The sequence below is a fragment of the Tachysurus vachellii genome, chromosome 18, assembly GCF_030014155.1.
Source record: "Tachysurus vachellii isolate PV-2020 chromosome 18, HZAU_Pvac_v1, whole genome shotgun sequence".
NCBI classification, from domain to species: Eukaryota; Metazoa; Chordata; class Actinopteri; order Siluriformes; family Bagridae; genus Tachysurus; species Tachysurus vachellii.
Window position 1 is genome coordinate 21,681,648 of NC_083477.1, and position 15,830 is coordinate 21,697,477.

The following is a 15,830-nucleotide window of genomic DNA, read 5'->3' on the forward strand; positions in this document are numbered from 1 at the left end:
TTAGAAGAAATTTGATCAACCAAATATAAAACAATGCTTTTAGGGTTGAGGAAGAGAAGCCTCACAACACAACACAACCTACACACACACACTGCTCTGTGCAATGGTGCAGCTTAAATCTAAACAGCTTCCTCTCCTCCTCCAATCACATCAGCTCACCAATCATTGGGGTCAGGTGGTACCTATTACTTCCTGCTTGTGAGAAGTAGAGAGAGGAAACAGGAAGAAAGGGGAAAAACACAAAAAACATACGTCCTTGGACATAACAAGTAGACTCTGGTGTTGGGATGTTGAGGAGACTCCAGTTCAGTGATGTTGAGTCAGGGCTCTGTGCAGGACACTTGAGTTCCTCACACCAACCTTCATGGAGCTGCTTTGTGCACAGGGACATTGTCCTGATGGAGCTTGGGTTTGGACTCTGAGTTCCAGTGGAGCTGTAAATCTACTGAGTACAATGACGTTCTGTGTGCTTCAGACTGTGGCAACAAAATCACATATGGGTCACTTAGTGCATGTATAAAGGGATCTAAACTAAACCTAACCATTAAAACTAACAATTAACAATATTATTATTATTATTATTATTATTATTATTATTATTAGAGCAAACTCCTATTCATCCATCAATCACAAAGGTTCATTATGAGTTACTTTATGCTGTGTATTAAAAAACATGCTTTAAACAGTTTACCTGATAAACATCTATATATTTGTCTTATTTATATAAACTCTTCCCTTGCAAATAGTGATTATAGTGACGAGGTTTGCTGAGGACTGAGTGCAGTCACGTTCAGGTGTGATGTCATTTCATCTGAGCGACTGGATCACACATAGTGAGTGTGTGAAATACTACATTTGCTCTCCACAAAACCTCAGGTGAACCTCAGTGTGTAATTAGCTTTAAAGCATCTACTGAGGGACACAGAGAGAGAGAGAGAGAGAGAGAGAGAGAGAGAGAGGAGGAAACAGATCTCAGGTCAGTTCATCAGTATACTTTTTGTGAGGAATACAATGACCCCAAGGTTTGAGCTCAGTAAAGCGGTCTTGTGGGTTTATGCAAAACCACAGTCTACTTGTCATGTCCTTAACAGATGCTTTAATAAAGAATCCTCAGTTCAAAGTGAAACCCGACTGTCCACACACACACACACACACACACACACACACACACACTGGTTTAAAGGGTACACAACAGTTTAGCCTCAAATGACTCACTTTCAGCTGGTCTTGTTTTTTAATGAACTTTAAATGCACCTTAAAGTGCTTTACATCATATTTTATTTTACATATTGTTTTTCCAATGTAAACTATTTAACATGCCTTTCGTCTCCTTTTGTATATTTCTATTTTCATTTCATCACATTCATTTCAATAGATTTTAATCTGTCCTATTGGAAACGTTATATACCAAGTTTATTATATTACCTCAAAGAAATCAAACAGACTGCAACTAATTTACTGGGACACACCATCACAACCAGTATAATCACAATTATTAAACCAGTAACCCACACCAGGAGCCCGTTCTAATCTGTTAAGCCATTAACAACTGGATGGTGGATCATCACAGGAACCCAAACCAGAGCTGCACCCCAGCCCCCCCACCCCATGTCCTTCAACCTATAAGAAAATGATAGAAGTCACCATATTAAAGTACCAATTAAAATATGCTGAAGAAATCAAGGAACAAAGAAATAAGAATAATTTAGATCACGTAACGAAATGACTTCACAGAACACCATGCATAAAGAATTATAAACATTAAACCGGTCAAGATGTTTGATATTATCCATTCATTCATTCATCTTCTACCGCTTATCCGAACTACCTCGGGTCACGGGGAGCCTGTGTCTATCTCAGGCGTCATCGGGCATCAAGGCAGGATACACCCTGGACGGAGTGCCAACCCATCACAGGGCACACACACACACACTCTCATTCACTCACACACTACGGACAATTTTCAAGAGATGCCAATCAACCTACCATGCATGTCTTTGGACCGGGGGAGGAAACCCCCGAGGCACAGGGAGAACATGCAAACTCCACACACACAAGGCAGAGGTGGGAATCAAACCCCGACCCTGGAGGTGTGAGGCGAACGTACTAACCACTAATCCACTGTGCCCCCCTGATATTATCCAATAACGTGTTTATTCAGTGTGTAATGAGTGAGTGAGGGTTTTCTCTTGTCTTGTCTTCAGTACTAAGAAAGAAGGAGAAACAGAAGCACTGATGAGTAGCACCAGAACCTCCTCTAACCTCTAAAAAGACAAGAACCTCAACTACACAAAGAACCACAAAAGAACCGTCCAAAATAATAATGGAGTAAATACACACACAAGCATGAGGTCCACTGAAAATGGCTTTTTATTGGTTGGTGCTTTTACACAATTTAGAAAAAGAACCCTAAGATTTTGCCTCCTGTGTGTTTTCGTCTGGCCTCTTCATGGTCCATGATGCCAGCGGAGGTCGTCAACACGATGAACCTGCAGGAGAAAAACAACTAATTAGTGGAAAGATTCAGTCAAATATTTTAGTGCTTGTATACATGAACAATAAAAGGTGAAATGATGGGAAAAAGAAAAAAAAAAAAAACGAGCGAAGTCGTGCCGCTGTCGCTTTTAACTCTGCGCCGAAAGTCGGTAAAAATCAAACGCGAGTGATTTTAGAAGGCAATGAAAAAGCACTTAACAGAAAATGAAGAAATAAACTGCTGCAAATCAGCACCAATTGAATCGATAACCCTGAAAGTAGACGAGAGAATGAAAATGCAGCGAGACGTAATGGTGAACGTGCTCAGAATGTTAAACAGACCTCACGAGGATATTCGATTAATTTCTAAAGCTGCAGTTTAACAAAAAGATGGAAAAAAAAAAAAGTCAGGCTGAAGAAATAAATTAACATTTAAATTCAAGACGAGATGCACAGCAGTAACGTGCATCTGATCAGACGGTCCGGACGGATATAAGGCCCTGACTGCGTCCGTGTAAAACATCAGATTTAGGTTCTATGTTAAACTTCCAACACCTTTTTGTACATGGCAGTAAAAATAAAGCTGCATGAAGCCACGCCTTCAGTCTGACGGTCCATCAGAGAGCATTCGCTGGAATCCGCTTTGTCTCTTAAATCCAAATGAAGAGCAGATTTAATCTAAACAAACCCATCTGAGCAGCCGAGACCTGGATTAAACACGCTGCGTGCTGTGGTTTCAGCTTTGAGACTTAAAACCATGAGTGAGTCATGAAAACAGCACAGAACACATTTAGGGGTTCAGAGCAGAGGAGATGAAATGAGAAATCCTCAGTTCTCTACAGTGTTTCTATGAGACAGCAGCTTGTTAATCCTGCAGCAGTACAGCAGTCCTGCAGAACACAAACTGTGATGCTTTAAAGCCTGAAAATCAGCTTGGAGACAGGAACTTGACTGTATGGTGATTCTGCTCATTATTACAGGACTAAAAAACCTCAAACACCAAAAGTTTAAAAAAGTTCAATGAGCAGAAACTAATATTTGCTTCTGCACATTAAAAAAAAGGAAAGAAAGGAAGAGAAAAAAAATTAAGAGCGTTCCCTGTTTGTCAGACATCTTTTGTACTTTTCAGGAAAACGTGAACAGTGATAAAATGTCTGGATCGCTTGTAGCTCGAATCTGATGTTACTATAGCAACAGTGAGTAGCTAGACATGTTCGAGATGTTACAGGATCGAACGGACTTCACGTCTCCTCTGGACTCTAATCCGGTGTCTGAACTGTGCGACAGCATTCAAGGTGAGGTTTAACACTGACATTAAATTTACTCACCCAAACTGTCTGGATGGGAGGAGATTGTTCTGCCACTTCTCCAAATCCTTCAGCTGCACATCAAACCTGGGGCTGATCACACCACACTGACCAGCGACACAACACAAGCGTCAGATACAAGACGAGAGGAAGAACAACAAGATTCCTTAAACACCGCTGAGCCTCAGCTACATCCAGAAAAAGAAAAACTCACCTTGTTCAGCCTGCCTGTGAGGTTCACGACGATTTTGCCGGCTCTGTGATCATCAATGATCTCAAATTCACCAATGTAACCTGGCAGGAGAGAAAGAACATGCTGCCATTAGCACAAAGCAGCTAAACAAAACTTCCCAAGCCATTAAATGAACACCACCGTGGTTCTAAATCCAACACTTGGACCACTAGAACAGATAAAGGACAATCTCGTAGGCTGTAAAGCATCACTTATCCCTATTCAGAGGAGATGAAACATACACAGGGTTCTGGGGTCACTTCTCTCCATCTGATTTGCCTGCTGGATCAGCCACGTGTTTCACTGTCCTTCTCTACGTAAATTAGAGTGTTTTTCAGTTTCCCTCCTACAGAAATTACATTCCCTGAGTCTTGAAACAAAAAAAAAAAAAAAAAAAAAAAAAAAAGGATGCTTCTTGTATCCTTTGTGATAAGTTTGGGTTTATTCCTAGACTCTTGACTCGCTCCAGACTGCAATCAAAGCCAGCGTCTCTGCTCCACTCCAGCAACCAGGTTCATAAAAACAGAACCAGCAGAAACCTCATTCATCCTGTGGTCATCTTAGGGCCTTTTTACACCTGGTCACTTCACGTGTTGTCTCTGATCCGATAGCTATCTGATTTGTTAAAACTGTTCCATTTACATTAGACCACAAATGCGTCTCGGATATCAATCCGATCTTTCTACTCCCGCACAAAATGCAAATATATTTGACCTAATTTCCGGGGTAATTTAAACAGAACACACTTTGGTGTGTGCGCTTTTCGGAACGCAATCAAAAAGACGACGAAAAAACTGGTTACGACGTTTATGTTACAAATAATAACATTTACTGTTTGCTGCATTTTCGCTGGCAGCAGCAGCGCGTTTTAAACCACGACGAGACGCCTGGGTGAAAGATCACCTGAGTGACGTACTTCTGTTTGGGAGGAGTTTAGCGCTGACGTATGTGGCTTGAACAACCACATTCATTTACACCTGTCCAGTTTCATCTGAAACACGTCCCAGACCACCTCCTGAAGGGGTTTGTACCGTCGGATTTATATCTGTCTCCAAAACGTTTCTGAGGGCATTTAGACCTGGTCTTTTTACCATCGGGTAGATATCAGATCACAGAAAACACATGAAGTGACCAGGTGTAAAAAGGCCCTTTGTACTGATCAGATTCAAGTGTTTCATCAGCGATCAGACAAATAGTCGTGAAATAAAATCCAACCTGAACAGGTGTTAATATAAGATTTTTATATATAGAGGTGTCTAGAAGCTTAAAGTCCATTTAATCTTAAATTAAAGTTTTATTGGTGCTTTCAGTCTCTAATGCAACCGTCACACAATCTATTATCTCACGGTGCACACGTGATCACTTACGACCCACAGAGCGGTGGATCTACAACCTGTGCAGTAGAAGATCCAGACAAGTGACTTTTTAAACCCAAGACTATAAGGAGGTCCCTGTTCCTGTTGTCAGGGACGCCGCAGAGACAGTTTACGGTTCCATGACGAGCGGTAATTTGTGTGGATACAGATATTTTACCCTGACGTGAAGCTGTTCGCTCCTGTAACTGAACAGGGACGTTGTGCCGTGTCAGTGTTCACTCACCGTGCTTCATCATGACCGTGAGGAAGCGCACTATGACTTTGGAGCAGGGTCTCAGGAGAACCTGGCGCTTGCCACGTTTCTCTGCATTGTTGATGCATTTCAGCGCATCGGCGAGGACGTTCATGCGCACCATGATGCCTGCAACACAACACACACATTAAACAGTTAGAAGGTTGGACTTTCTCAGGACGTCCCTAACAGAGTGAAGCTGCACGAGTCGGACGTTTCACACACATCAACTCGGTGCCAGTGATTCTGGGGGTGAAACAACTGCCCAAGATCCTCCTGCCCTCCAGCCCCAGATCCTCCTACCCAACAGCCCCAGACCCTCCTGCCCCACATCCTCCTACCCAACAGCCCCACATCCTCCTACCCAACAGCCCCAGACCCTCCTGCCCAAAAGCCCCAGACCCTCCTACCCAACAGCCCCAGACCCTCCTGCCCAACAGCCCCAGACCCTCCTACCCAACAGCCCCAGACCCTCCTGCCCAACAGCCCCAGACCCTCCTGCCCAACAGCCCCAGACCCTCCTGCCCAACAGCCCCAGACTAAACCCCTGTGTTCAGGTGTCACTGCCCCACACCACAGCTGATGGCTCTCATTTATATCCTTTATATTTAACACAAATATTAATGAGGAGTAAAACCCATCTGATGATGAAGATTAAACACAACGTCACAACTCTTAACGTCGCCTTTATTAAAGGCTTAATACACACTTTTTCTTGCTAACAAGCTAATGCTAACAAGCTAACGCTATTAGCGCTCAAGCTAACAAGCTCCTTCTGAACAAACTGTAAATAAATCATTAAAATTAAACTTTACTCTCTGTCCTGAGGGAAAGTCACACTTTGTGCTCACACACACAACCTTCATCATCACCCTCCTCATCCTCACATCACCACAGAGCAGCTTCACTACAGCACTGTGAGACACTTTACACTAATCGGCTAAAATACGGCTTTATAACACAAACTGCTCACACACACCGCGTCCCCGGGTGTTTATACAGCGCCCCGAGTCACTACACACACCGCACGGCCGCGGATGGCGGCGATATTTAACGGATTAGATGATGAACTTTAGAGCTTCTTCCTTACCGGTTCTGCAATATGGCGGAAAGAGGGAGGAAGGAGGTGCGCGAGCGCCTTACGGTCACAACACGTCTCGCGAGAAGAAGACAGGAGCAAATATACAGGAAGTTACTGCCACCTGCAGGCCTGGATGGTTACTGCAACATAAAGGTCCTATAATACACAGTACGTTACGCAAAAACAAACGTGTTCTTATTTCACTTTAACTTATAACTTATTTTATTTATTATTTTAAAGGTTATTTTGTTATATCACTTTGCTTTATATATATATATAAAGTAAATCGGAAATCGACAAAATAGCACTTTTTATTTTATTGCTCATTCTTTCACTTGAAAATATCTGTTGACAAGATAGTTAATTTTCAAATAAATCTATAAATAGATCTATAAATAAATATCTACACTTTTCAGACGTGTGCACTGCGCATGCGCCTGGTGTCCGCAGCGCTCCCCCCGGCCTCAGTGTTGACTCAGGCGCATGCGCAGTGCTCCCTCCCCTTGACACAGGCGCATGCGCAGTGCTCTCTCACCGCAGTGTCGACGCAGCTAGCCACAGCAGCTATGTTTACATCTCAGACTTCATCTTTTCAGGAGTCTCTCGACGTAGAAGATAAAGATGCAGACTTCGACAGCGAAGACCTGGCAGCATACGGACAGAAAACACAGCAGACGAGCTGTTATTATGCTGTATATTATTCCCAAAGCTCGAGGTGACAGTGTGTTTACATGAGGATGATGTTTGTCTCTTATTACACAGGAACAATCTGCTGCACAACATTAAAGCTTTCTGCTCTGTGATCTGATGAACAATCTTTAATTCCTGCCACTTTGTCAGATCTCACAATGACACAAACGTCAGGAATATTAAAGAAATGCTGTTTTTTAGGTCAACAGTTCTGATCTTACTGACCTGCTCATTTATAGTCTTATATAAATTATTATTACATTTCTGTTCTGTTGATACACTGACTGATCTCTTCATGAACTATCCAGATGTGAATCATCTGAGGAGAGTGAATCATGGAGTCAGAAGAGAGCCGACTCCACTACGAGTCAGGAGGACTTTAGGTAGGTGCAGTGTGAAGCTTTATCATCATCATCATCATCATCATCATCATCATCATCATCATCTCACCTCACTCTGTAAACTGCTTCTGTTTCTGTCTGATGGCTTCTTGTCTGTTTATTCATCCATTTCCTCCAGAGCTGAGTGCAAATGTTTGCAGACCTTTAGTGTATTTAGTAACATTTAGTTTTCCACCACTTAAAACTGGACCCACAATCATTTGCACTCAATTCTATTTAAGATAAATTTTCTATAAAAAAATGCAGTTTTTATATCAGAGATCATGGTCACACTTGTGTTTACACCTGTGGTCACACCTGTGGTCACACCTGTGGTCACAATTGTGGTCACACTTGTGTTCACTCTTGTGATCACACTTGTGGTCACACTTGTGGTCACTCTTGTGTTCACTCTTGTGATCACACTTGTGGTCACACTTGTGGTCACACTTGTGGTCACTCTTGTGTTCACTCTTGTGATCACACTTGTGGTCACACTTGTGGTCACTCTTGTGTTCACTCTTGTGATCACACTTGTGGTCACTCTTGTGGTCACACTTGTGGTCAAACTTGTGGTCACACCTGTAGTCATTCTTGTGGTCACACTTGTGGTCACACTTATGGTCACACTTGTGGTCATTCTTGTGGTCACACCTGTGGTCATTCTTGTGGTCACACTTGTGGTCACACTTGTGGTCACACTTGTGGTCACTCTGCATGACTTTCTGATCTCGTCGTCCTCCCACAGATAACGAAGCCCATCACAGCTTCTCTCACTCAGCTGCTCATGAGTCCTTCTTTTCCAACTTCACAGTTTTTTCCTTCTGATCTTTAATGATAACCAAAGTCCCACCTCTTGTTTGTTGTAGTCTAACTCTATTGGACAGCAGCCTGCCATCGGAGGCGGAGCCTGAGCTGCGAAGCTACATCTCACGAAGGCTTAGTAAAGGAGCCCTTCTAGGTGGCATGGGCAATATTGCTACGGTGGAGCTGAGGTAGAACACTCACGGGAGTTTATTAACTAACCTGGAAAACTACTACACTCACACTTCAGAGGCCACGCCTCCTTCAGTGAGATTCACACAGAGGCCACGCCTCCTTCAGTGAGATTCACACAGAGGCCACGCCTCCTTCAGTGAGACTCACACAGAGGCCACGCCTCCTTCAGTGAGACTCACACATAGGCCATGCCTCCTTCACTGAGATTTACAGAGGCCACGCCTCGTTCACTGACTCACACAGAGGCCACGCCTCCTTCACTGAGACTCACACAGAGGCCACGCCTTCTTCACTGAGACTCACACAGGCCACGCCTCCTTCACACACCCTCAGGACACAAACTTAATTACTGTTCTTAATGAAAGATATCCATAACCATGGATATACAATGGTATCCATGGTAACCATAGCAACAAACATTTATTGATTTATGGCAGTCTGATATTTTCAGTGTTAAACAGAAAAATTTATTCTGATGGACATGACGTAACCACGGCAACCATTAAAATATACTGAGACAGCAGAATTATAAACCAATCCAAATAAAATAGATTTTATAAATGATTATATTGTAAAGTCTCTGTTTTTTTTTTAAAACCTCCTTTGATCCTCTGAAGCGTGTGTTTTCAGCCTTCCTGAGCAGGCCGTGGGGTGTTACTGCTGCTTCCTGGAGCAGGAGAAATCTCCAGAACAACCTGAGGCGAACGGTAACGGCTGGGTGGTGTGTCTCCTCGGAGGCTCAGAGAAAGGCCTCAACTTATATCCTTAATCCACACATGAACCCAGACAAACCAGTGGCAGCTTATAATTTAATGTATAATATAATCTCATGTGTAGTGAACTTCTTTAACCTGCTAACGTTCAGAATCGAGCTGGATAAATACATGCAGGGTCTCCAGAGCAGCCTGACACCAGAAGTAAGATTCCTATCTATAATTCTCTAAAAGGATGTCAGCATGTCAGTGTTTAATGTGTCTCTCTGAGTTAGATGCAGAACCTGGAGTCGGAGGTCCGACCCTATCTGAGCCGCTGGTACGAGGAGTCCGTCATGCACGTCCACCGAGTGGTGCAGCTGGTGCAAGGCAACATCGCCTTCTTGCTTCATGCTGTAAGGAACGACTCATTAAACAATGTTCGGTGTTTAAAACCGAAATCTGTGACTGTAGATGTGGAAATTCAGACTGATTGATGCTTAAAAGGTGTTTAATTGTGTCAGGATAGTAAACAAGTACATTGGCCACACCTCCTTCACTCAGATTGACAGGTAGAGAGGCCACACCTCCTTCACTCAGATTGACAGGTAGAGATGCCACACCTCCTTCACTCAGATTGACAGGTACATAGGCCACACCTCCTTCACTCAGATTGACAGGTACAGAGGCCACACCTCCTTCACTCAGATTGACAGGTACAGAGGCCACACCTCCTTCACTCAGATTGACAGGTACAGAGGCCACATTGTGCATTGTGGGTCCATTAGCTCTCTGATTTCTCTGATTTCTGCAGGCTTTGAGTCACACTAACGTTGAGGTGATCGGAGCTGACGAGAGGACAAAAACAGACGTGTCGAGGTGCGATTATCTGTGTTAAATAAGTGTGTGTGTGTGTGTGTGTGTGTGTGTGTGTGTGTGTGTGTTCTGATACTGACATTCAGACATGTTTATGACCTTCAGATTGTAGAGTGTGACTTTCTGAAAGTGTTTTTATTATTTGGTCCTGAGGTTTATTAAAGCGGCGAGTCTTCAGGGTCTGGTGCAGGAGGAACCAAACACCACTTCACTGTGTAAAGCCATTTCTGAGGCCTCAAACTCGGCCCTGCTGATCGACTGCTCCAGCGGAGAGACGACCTTCACCAACGCAGGTCAGGTTTAGTTAGGTTTCAGAAATGAAATGATGAAGAAGTGATGTGAGAACTGAAACTGAATTCAAATAAACTGATATTTCCTTCAGTTTATTTTACCTTCATAATTTACACACAAAAATTACAATAATCTATCATTGTGTGTTTACCTGCAATTACAGTATTCTACCACTAGGGAAGCACTAACACTAATAATACGTGTAGTAATAAGTTATGGATATATATATATATATAATCAAATATTGTAAATATAAATGATACAGCAGTCCACGTGTCATACTTACAGCACACACACGAGGGTTGTAAACGTTTTGTTCTGGTTTCAGTCACTAACCGGTTCTGTGACGAGTGGATCCAGGCGTTTGTGAATGCAGCTGAGCGTTTTAACCCGTTCATCCTGCGACAGATCCTGGAGAACTTCAAGCTGAAGGTGTGTGTGTATGTGTGTGTGTTTGTTAGTGTGTGTGTGTGTGTGTGTGAGAGCATGCAGCAGGGCTTTATAAAACAGTAGATAAATCTCTATACAGGTTAGAAAGAGGACGTGGTGTGTGTGTGTGTGTGTGTGTGTGTGTGTGTGTGTGTGTGCATTGTAGTTTGATGAGAAGTTAAAGTGTAAAAGTAAATGTTGAGTTGAATGATGTTTAAACCTTCTGATTATGTTCTTGATAATGATGTACAGTATTGTTGATGCTTTATGGTGTGACATCATCAGCGGAGGTCATGTGACTCTTTACCGGTTTATTAGATTTATATAAGAAGTTAGTTACGGACGCTACAATTATTTCACTTTGTGTTTAGTTTATTCAATTAAATAGTCTGTAATGAGACTTTTTCACCACTAGGGGGTGCTAATGTTTTATTTGTTGCTGGAGGACGTTATTAAAAAGCACTGGAGTGTTGAACAGTGATCTGATGTCTGAAATGAAAAGTGAATTAAAAATGAATCTCTACTGAGTTGTGACTTCTGCTGATCTAAATGTCAACACTGGTGTTAACACGGATCAGTTATTGTGTGTGTGTGTGTGTGTGTGTGTGTGTGTGTGTTTTAAAAAAAACAGGCCATCCAGGACATGAACAACCTGAAGCGTTTTATCCGTCAGGCAGAAATGAGCCACTACGCTCTGTTCCGCTGCTGTCTGTTCCTTCAGAGCTGCGGAAACGGAGACGTGCTGCTGCAGAACGCTCGAGCTGAACACAGCGGCTTTCCTGAAGCCTGCAGCATCATCCGTGTGCTGGAGGAGTTCCTCAGTGAGCAGGCTGTGATCCCTGAGCAGTAACACTGATGACTTACTACTGAGAACATCAGTGTCCAACATCTGTGTACATTTCACTTTCCTCTCAGTCTGTGATCGGGAGCTCGACCTGTGTTGCTCTGGGCTCAGGCTCATGGTGCAGTGATGCTACATGGCCTGCAGGGGGCAGAACGGACACGAGATGAAATTCCCACGGTTTGTGTTGCTGACCGTGAATATAAGTTTTCTGTGTTGTGAATCCAATCAAAGGAATGTTACTTAAAAAACTGTATTGTTTATGTAGTCTTCACACAACTGACATCTAATCACATCAACATCTAATCACACACATGTCTAATCACATCAACATCTAATCACATCAACATCTAATCACACACATGTCTAATCACATCAACATCTAATCACATCAACATCTAATCACATCAACATCTAATCACATCAACATCTAATCACACACATGTCTAATCACATCAACATCTAATCACATCAACATCTAATCACATCAACATCTAATCACATCAACATCTAATCACACACATGTCTAATCACATCAACATCTAATCACATCAACATCTAATCACATCAACATCTAATCACACACATGTCTAATCACATCAACATCTAATCACATCAACATCTAATCACACATCAACATCTAATCACATCAACATCTAATCACACATCAACATCTAATCACACACACATCTGATCACACAACTGACATCTAATCACACACACACCTGATCACACAACCGACATCTAATCACACAGTAACATCCATCTTCGATCATATCTTCACTTGTAACACTAATAAAATAAATATCTATAAGCTAACACTAGGGGGCAGATAATTGTTCATCATTGTGTGTATTGTGACTGTTTTATTGTGAATTTTATCATCTTCTTCTTCATCATCATCATCATCGTCACTGCACAGTATAATGAATTTAACCTCATCTCTACCAGTGACCTGAAATGTTTCTATTTTTTTGCATTAAATAAGTTTTTGTTCACTGATCTGATTCCTCTGGTGTTTATTCTTCTCCCCTAACGAGACACAGCGTCTATCAGCGTGAGACTGAATGTGACTAAGTGTGAATATAAGGAGAAATGTTTTAATACATCTATCATGTGGGATTAGTATAAAAAATATTAAAAATGAAATGAAATCTGGGTCATTGTGATGATTACATGTTATTATCCTAAACAATTCTATTATCTTTATAATAATAGATTAAATAAACACAAATTTAACCTATTCTAAAGTTATACTGTCTCCGCTACTGGAGCTGCATCCAAAATATACCACAAAAATGACACCAAACTTACTAAAAATATATAATTAATTAAAATAGAAATACATATCTAGCTTTACTGTAGTTTGTTTACTATGTCAAAGAATTACAAATGATATAAAAAAAAATCCAAAATAAATCATAATTTTAAATATTGGACATTGATCAAGTGCTGAATTTTGAACCCAAATTGTCTCCTATCAATTTTTTTATTATACAGAAAAAATATAATAGTATAGAGCCATTAAATAAACCCATTATTATTCTTCTTCTTCTTCTTCTTCTTATTATTATTATTATTATTATTGGTTGTTTTGTAAATCCATTTATTTGTCTCTAACAACAGCACTTTATTAATTCTCCCACTAGAGGGCAGTGTGCTACTACAACTCTATCTGGACTTTTATCTAAATGATTTTCTTTAATAAAAAGAGTTGTCTTTATTCAGTAGTTGAATTTTGTTCTTTATTTTAAATTAGACACTAAATTAGATGAAATAGATTTTATTTCAATAAACCCTGATCCGTTTTACACATCACTTTGTGTTGATTGTTTGAGATCAGGGCTTTTCTTACTTTTTTCTTTCTTTAGATGCTGGTTAATAAGATGCACCTGATGCCCAGATGCTTGAGGAGAGAGACTTTATCCACAGAGTTGTCTTTACTGTATGTTCTTCATGCACATCAATGTTCCAGGAGAAATGTGAAGTGCTTCAGGGCTCATTTAAGAGCAGAGCAGAGCAGATGTTGTGCTCATTCAGGTGTTTGTGCTTTTCCTCGTTAGCAGAAAGCAGCACCTGCCGTCCTGAACACAGGCGTCCACCATTAAAGCTGTTATTTTCCTGCTGAAATCATCTTCTTTTCTCCACATGGCTTCATTTTCAATAAGCCTTCATCAGCAGGGACGGGTGAGACAGGTGAGTAATGGAGGTGGAGTGTGTGTGTATATGTGTGTGTGGGTATATGTGTGTGTGTATGTGTGTTTGTGTGTGTGTGAGTGTGTGTGAGTGTGAGTGTGTGTGTGTGAGTGTGTGTATGTGTGTGATTGTCTGTGTGTGTGTGTCTGTGTGTGTGTATGTGTGTGTATGTGTGTGAATGTCTGTGTGGGTGTGTGAGTGTGTGTGTGTGTGAGAGTAGAGGACACGTAGCGGTTAAACAGTGACCCTGGCTCATAAATCTTTCTCACACAGACACCTGATCAAACCCACAGCTCTGTTGTTGGGGGACTTCGTCATCTTCACTGCAGTTCTGTCACCATCAGTCACAGGAACATGGAGGAGGTTCTGCTCACGGCTCGACTCGGGGAGAGAGAGAGAGAGAGAGAGAGAGAGAGAGAGAGAGAGAGAGAGAGAGACACAGTGTGTGTGTGAGAGAGAGAGAGAGAGAGAGAGAGAGAGAGAGAGAGAGACACAGTGTGTGTGTGTGAGAGAGAGAGAGAGAGAGAGACACAGTGTGTGTGAGAGAGAGAGAGAGAGAGAGAGAGAGATTAATATTTTGAAATAATTAAAAATCTATTACAATTAAATAAAAGAATCTGCTGTTCCAGACTTAGATGGTAGGAAGAAAGATAAAATATTTGTTGCATTTTGCACGACTGGACTTGTGAGAATGGTTAAGGTTTGTTTAAGGGGCTTTAAATGCTGTAAAAACATAAAAACATTTTTTTTTGTATTTCATATGAATCTAAAAGTAGAGTAAAATGTAGACCCATTAGCTCCACCTCTAAAACCCTCTAAACCTCTCAGCCACTTCACCATGACACGTAAACACAGTGCTGCTGACTTCCTGTCTGAGTAATAAAGCATGAATTAGCTTCTGTAGCAGGCTGTGTATCAGAACACCAAATCATTTGCATGATAGTGTGGAGTGTAAATAGATCCTTTCCCTCTGACTCGCTCATTGTTCACACCCACAAAGTTCATTTCTCATTATCAACAACCGCGTCCCCCAGATCAGTGCTGTGCATCTGTGGCATGCATCATCACTCCAAAGCTCCAGAGGCGCGAGACGCCTAATTAAGCCACGAGCTCTGGGAAATTGCCAAATTTGCAGGGAGATGAATAACCCTGGTACGTCTCCCTTGCCAGCCAAATGAATTCTCCAGCATTTCTCTTGGAGGGCCATCCGTCAGACGAGTCGCCTAATCGATTTATTCACAGGCTTCACGTCTGCCACCATCTCGCTGGCTTCGGTGGAGGCTCATCCTCAGCCTATCTGATACCCCTTTGTACTGCTCCCTGTGGTCTAGTTCAAGGTCTAAAAAGCCGTATTTTCCTGGAGATAAACTTGTAAATCAGTAGCGTAGGAGTAGGACGTCCGGAAAAGTCAGTCAGTAACAAGACTGTCAGTAGGGTTTGATTTGTGTTTGTAAATTTCTATTACAAAGTTTATCAGGAGAAGATTGAGGTTGACGCTTGGTGAGAAGCTGCTCGTGACTTTAAACAGTAAACCGTAATGTTATTCGGTTGCGGTTAGTAAACGACAGTAAATTTAACGTGCATGAAGGTGAGTCAGGACACGTGTGTGTATAATCGCAGTGTGGGTCAATTGTAGTCCAGCATCAGTCTGTAAACATGAACACAAGAACGGTGCAGATGGATGAACGCTGGACAGGGAGGACGTCAGACACTGCAAACAAAAACATTCGCAG

General features: G+C 41.9%; 2 protein-coding genes across 2 annotated transcripts; one reads left to right on the forward strand and one right to left on the reverse strand.

Moving 5' to 3' along the window:
- Positions 1–2,352: 2,352 nt before the first annotated feature.
- Positions 2,353–6,853, reverse strand: rps15a (ribosomal protein S15a). Its single transcript, XM_060892197.1, has 5 exons — positions 6,713–6,853; positions 5,614–5,751; positions 3,997–4,076; positions 3,804–3,889; positions 2,353–2,489 (listed from the first exon to the last, which is right to left on the reverse strand). Exons 2-5 carry the CDS (start codon positions 5,744–5,746, stop codon positions 2,396–2,398), a joined length of 393 nt encoding a protein of 130 aa, XP_060748180.1. The 5' UTR covers positions 5,747–5,751; positions 6,713–6,853; the 3' UTR covers positions 2,353–2,395.
- Positions 6,854–7,222: 369 nt separating this feature from the next.
- c18h17orf75 (chromosome 18 C17orf75 homolog) lies at positions 7,223–12,903 on the forward strand. Its single transcript, XM_060892188.1, has 10 exons — positions 7,223–7,418; positions 7,702–7,776; positions 8,643–8,768; positions 9,403–9,531; positions 9,632–9,689; positions 9,761–9,880; positions 10,279–10,343; positions 10,494–10,633; positions 10,960–11,063; positions 11,692–12,903. Exons 1-10 carry the CDS (start codon positions 7,270–7,272, stop codon positions 11,908–11,910), a joined length of 1,185 nt encoding a protein of 394 aa, XP_060748171.1. The 5' UTR covers positions 7,223–7,269; the 3' UTR covers positions 11,911–12,903.
- The last annotated feature ends 2,927 nt before the right edge of the window (positions 12,904–15,830 follow it).